The sequence below is a fragment of the Saccostrea cucullata genome, unplaced genomic scaffold (genome assembly GCF_032062105.1).
Source record: "Saccostrea cucullata isolate Sc308-1 unplaced genomic scaffold, CSIRO_AGI_Scuc_v1 ctg6348, whole genome shotgun sequence".
In the NCBI taxonomy this organism is placed as follows: domain Eukaryota; kingdom Metazoa; phylum Mollusca; class Bivalvia; order Ostreida; family Ostreidae; genus Saccostrea; species Saccostrea cuccullata.
Window position 1 is genome coordinate 30001 of NW_026928880.1, and position 5176 is coordinate 35176.

General features: G+C 33.7%; 2 protein-coding genes across 2 annotated transcripts in view; one reads left to right on the forward strand and one right to left on the reverse strand.

Annotated features, from left to right (window-relative positions):
• The window catches only part of LOC134278997 (histone acetyltransferase KAT2A-like), a 26550-nt gene extending 24451 nt beyond the window's left edge, over positions 1 to 2099 (reverse strand). Inside the window, exons 1-6 of the mRNA XM_062761307.1 lie at positions 1881 to 2099; positions 1494 to 1617; positions 1073 to 1218; positions 785 to 874; positions 361 to 542; positions 5 to 196 (exon numbers count right to left, since the gene is read on the reverse strand). Coding sequence (XP_062617291.1) covers positions 5 to 196; positions 361 to 542; positions 785 to 874; positions 1073 to 1218; positions 1494 to 1617; positions 1881 to 2084 — 938 coding nt within the window. The 5' untranslated portion in view covers positions 2085 to 2099. The remainder of the gene's footprint in view (positions 1 to 4; positions 197 to 360; positions 543 to 784; positions 875 to 1072; positions 1219 to 1493; positions 1618 to 1880) is intronic.
• Positions 2100 to 2111: 12 nt separating this feature from the next.
• LOC134278998 (pre-rRNA-processing protein TSR1 homolog) lies at positions 2112 to 5174 on the forward strand. The gene is made up of 3 exons (XM_062761308.1): positions 2112 to 2294; positions 2400 to 2470; positions 5067 to 5174. The coding sequence occupies exons 1-3, from the start codon at positions 2183 to 2185 to the stop codon at positions 5166 to 5168; spliced, it is 285 nt and encodes a 94-aa protein (XP_062617292.1). The 5' UTR covers positions 2112 to 2182; the 3' UTR covers positions 5169 to 5174.
• Positions 5175 to 5176: the final 2 nt, after the last annotated feature.

A 5176-nucleotide genomic window follows, 5' to 3' on the forward strand; every position in this document is an offset into this window, starting at 1 on the left:
TTACCTTGGAAAGTGGGTGAGTACTAGAGTTCTTTTCTCTGGAGGCATTCTCTCTTTTTCTGCCCGGAATTTGTCCAGCAGTTGTCTCCTCATGGTTTGAAACACAGAGCGCAGCACTGTCCGTCCGAAGATCAGAGTGGTCTCATAGCGAGGCAGACTGTCACAGAAGGCTGGCACGTGACAATAACACAACCATCTGTAAAGACAAATTGTATAACATAAACTCGGATCTGAGACAATTTCTGGAATTCACATGAACTGAATCAGTAAACTTTACATCCCTTTTGATCATGTTGATGTAAAAATGATCCTAAGGAGATGCAACAAATTCTAATAAAAATATGAAGAGAAAGAGTGAACCTTGTGTAGTTGACTTTATAGGTCTGCATGTCCTCTGGCCCCGCATGTTGTTGTCGACTTGTGGGTGTTTCTAGCTTCCAGTGATTCAGGCAGTGTAGGAACATCTTAGCTAAATCATACATAGTCTGCCATTCTCTCTGAGCTAGATGTCCAAATTTGTACACCACAAAATTAGTCACCCCCTGAAGTAAAAATCAGAAAAACTTGTGTACAGCTATTTAGCTTGTACCAAAAAATTTAAAAACTCACAAAATAGAAAATAAGACATTTACAGTCTGAAACATTTAAAAAAAAATGGTGCATTTTTGAAAAATATCTAAAGACATAAAATTGTCTGTATTGTAAGATTTGTTGAATAGTTTTGCATGGTTATAATGATTATCATTAATATGTTACTCTATATGTTTAGTGATTGTGATCAGACCTTGGCTATACTTGGTTTTTCAAATGGAGGGCTCCCCAGTGGTCCCTCTATAGTGGGATTACTCATGTTCAGGATGCATTTTCTTAGAAGCTGTGAAATACAAAAAATAAATTAACAGTACATGTAAATAAACTAAAAAATATTAACCTGTTCAGTTAATAAGCAAAAAAATATGTAAATAGTTTTAAATTCTCCAGTTAGTATGATATTATTAAAACAGGAAAAAACGTATCATTAATATTTGCAGATTATCATTCTACATGTATCAATCATATAGTACATAATTACTTTAAACAGGAAGAAGTAGACTTGTTTGGTTTCTGCGTCCTCCTCTTTGTGAACACACATGAACAAGTTCTCGATGTCCACCACGATTCTGAGCAGGCGATTTAGTTCCTCCTCTGCTGTGTTGTCCAGGTGTGAAACGTGAGCACCTGTTTGAAAAAAACATGAATCAATGAAAGATTAAATTGCATGTTTATCTGGTATTATAATGCAATCAAGCCTTGTTATCTTCCATATGGTAGAAACTGGTAAGTACTTTGAGATATCTTAAGATTTCAGATATCTGCCTGGGGTAAAATACTTAAAGTATGTTAAGTGGTTGAAACTTAATCCACATTCCTTCAAATTGTCCATGGTATTTGAAATATCTGTGTTTGAGATAGACCTATTGAAGTTCAGCTGTGTAGCGAGTAGAGTTACTTACTCAGGGTGTGGTTACAGCTTCTGCAAGGGTCTGTGAGATTGGCGAGGGGCTGAGATACATCAACTCTCGGAGGGGTAGGAGGGGGGTTAGGGTTCTTCCAACCATTGCATTTACAATTCTCTGTCTAGAAAACAAGAACATGCTTTAAAACACTACTTCCAGGACAGTTAGTTTGGAAATTTCTGTTGCAAGATGGTAGAATTAAAAAAATAATAATTATGCTGCATTTTGCATTTGACATATTAATGATCATTTTTGTTTTTGGTTTACCTAAAATGGCTAAAACATGCTCAACATTATGTGATAATTTCTGAAGATTTGAAATTAAAACTAAAAAAAATATCTTGTTTTCAGGGAGATAACTCCATTGTTTACAAAATTATGCACCTTGCAGGATGAATATACAGCCAATTTCTCCAACTTTTTCGTTCTTGAATAATTCTTAACCATCGCCTTTTTCTGTGCAATTCGCTGTAGATTATTAGGACGAGACATTTCTCCCGTCGTTCCCTGTGTGAGAAGTTGCTTTCCTGGATTCTGTGCATCTTGGTCATTTTCATGATTTTGCTGCGGCTTCTCTTCGTCGGCCATATCAGTCGCTTACGTCGTTTTAAAATTTGTAAGGCCGCTTACGCACGCAGAAAATCAAAACTTCCGGTTTGCAAACACGTGTTGGAAATTTTGACAGAATGGCTGCAGATGTACAACAAGCCCATCGTCCTGGTGCTCTTAAGCAACAAAATAAAACACACAAACACGGAAAACACAAGAGTAAAGGTCAACTCGACAAAGAAACGAAAGGTAATTAGAATAGCGTGTGATCAAATCGTACAAGAGGCAGTTCGAATTTCCTTTAAAAAGTAAAGAAAACCTTACAAAAATTTTATTTCTTTAACATTTTTTAAGGGAGAGTCAATGTGAAGACATCTACAAAGAAAAATAAAGCTCAGCAGAGAAAGCAGGACAGAAAACATCACGTAAGATTTATTCTTAAATTAATTGAATTTTTTAGATTTCATATGTTCATTACCATTTTATCAACTTTCATAACAGAATTTGTGATCACTCTGAATTTTTAAAGCCATATATGGCGTATGTACAATGAAAATTATTATACTCTAATTATAAGAACTTATTATTTGTATCATTACTTTATATAAAGATAGAACTTTTCTGTAAATTACAAAATCTAAGTCAATTGCGTTATAAACAAGAATAGATATGGGTTACCCCATATCCAAAGATATTCGACTTTTAGATTTAATATGCTTATCAGTGTTTATAATGACGTTAATAAAAAACTGCAATGTCTAGGGCCTAGTTATGGAACTGGTGTAAATTTCGTGAGCATGGTGAGGTCACCCAGTCTCCTAACAAACGGTACACATAGGCCTACATGAACCTGTGTCCGCAAGACCAACATTAGCCTTGATCTACACACGTGCGATGGAGCTGTTAAACGCATCCAGCGAGCTCGGAGGAACACGTTTTGTTTTGCCGAGAAGTTACGATGGCAGACAAAACTTTTCTTTTCTTAATTAGATCATATGAATACGAATTCTGATTAATAAAAATTATACAATCCCTGTTGAACTATATATAGTTTGTTCTAACATTTGCATCTGCAACAACTTGTGTTTAAAATGGCCGTGTTAGGAAAATCAAGACCGGATCGGAAAATTCTGAACTGAAAACCTTTTTTGTTTTGAAAATTACTGAAATATGCTAATGTATTCGTCGCAGATATTACTTACATTATTCAAGTTCTATATAAAATGGTAAGCCTATGCTGAACTCCAACACGAACCCGAATGTCCGACCCAGTTCTCGTTTTGCCACACATTTTATCCCCTAAAGTTTACAAAGTGTACACACGTGAGCAGAATCCAGCCAGGGATTGAAAATTCCGTCATTTAATAATATACACACACAGAATGATTTATTTTTTCTTAAAAGGAAATTGTATGATAATTAACAGACTATAAACATGTACTTAATACAATTGTTGATATAGTATTATCAATTCATCAGTGAAAAAATATGAATTGAAGAATGACCTAAATATTCTCTATTATCAAACATGTAAAAAAAAAAAAAAGGCTGAGGAGGGAGCGAGCGTAGGAATATTGATATTTTTTATTTGCATTTCCATACATGTCCAAGAACAAATATGATGTCGATATCGACGATATCGACAATATTATGTTGATATCTTATCGATATCGATCGTAATCAGCACTATTAATTGGAAATACCTGGTTCTGTATTTGAGACTCTATATTATGTCGATGTCGTCGATATCGACAATATCATGACGATATCGTATCGATATCGATCCTATTTGCACAATTTATTTTCACATTGAGGTATAACATAATTTTAGAAAGTCATAAGTGAAGTCCAAATTGATTCCTTATTGGATATAAAAATAAATTAATATGATAAAGAAAATTTTAGGGTTGTTATTGTTTTAGATTAGATTAAAAGTAAGATATTGGATTAGTGTGAAAATTCTTCAAAATATTTTAACAATCATGATTCGATATCGACACGATATCGTCGATATCGACGATATCGACAGTAAGGTAAACTTTTTAAACACAGAAGTGATGTAAAAATAAAGTTTTTATATTAGGATGAAGATTGGTAAAGTAATATGCTCTTAACAATCATGAATCGATATCGATACGATATCGTCGATATCGACGATATCGATGGCAGGTAAAATCTTCGTAAAAGTAAAGTAATTAAACATAAACACATTCAAAGTAGCAGGGAAGGTATTTACAACGGGCTGAGCAAACATGATTCGATATGAAGAGATATTGACACTACAGGGACAGTTTTATAAAGAAAGTTTTAAGTAACAGTTGTTAAAAACACAATATTAAGGATGGAAATCACAATTCCTAGAGCAACCATGATTCGATATCAGCACGATATCGAGGATATTAACAGTTAGGAAATAGTCTTAAAACAAAAAGTATTGTAATATACACATGAGAATGTAGAACTATTATAGTAAACTATAAAAAAAGTAATGTGTCGATATCGTAACTACATCGTGTCTTGGACATAACTCTGCATTTCGGGGGGAAAGTGATTTTCTAATAATATTTTGACGTTATTTTTGATTTCTTTAACGTATGAAATACACAACTTCACTCTTATCATGAACAATAATGTTGTATCTACTTAATCATGATGGAACTATTTTGGTCGGACCAATTTGTGTGAGCTGCCGCTGAAAACAATAATATATCTTGCAGAGATAGTATGCATTGATCGAATATATTAATTAAAGATATCACAATTTAATTTGGATTCTCGGAATATTCTCCGACTCGGAAGAAAATACAAAAGATTTTAAATAGCACATTACAGAGAATATAAAATCGTATTATTAGATGAAACGAGGTGTTCTTCGTGTTCAGAATTGTATGAAAAGCTTTTTGATCAGTTACGCCATATATGGCTTTAAATCCGGGTATGAATTGATGGATCCATGACTTTAGAAAGGAACTGTATTAAAAAAAATCTTGAGAGTTTTTCTCAAAAAATTATGTTTTTCAGATTGCACAAGTCAGAAAACAGAAGAGAGATGAGATTTTAAGCCAGAAAAGGAGCAGGGGAGGCAACCTATCACCTCCTCACTTTGTGGTCAGTGAATCTTAAAATTAATA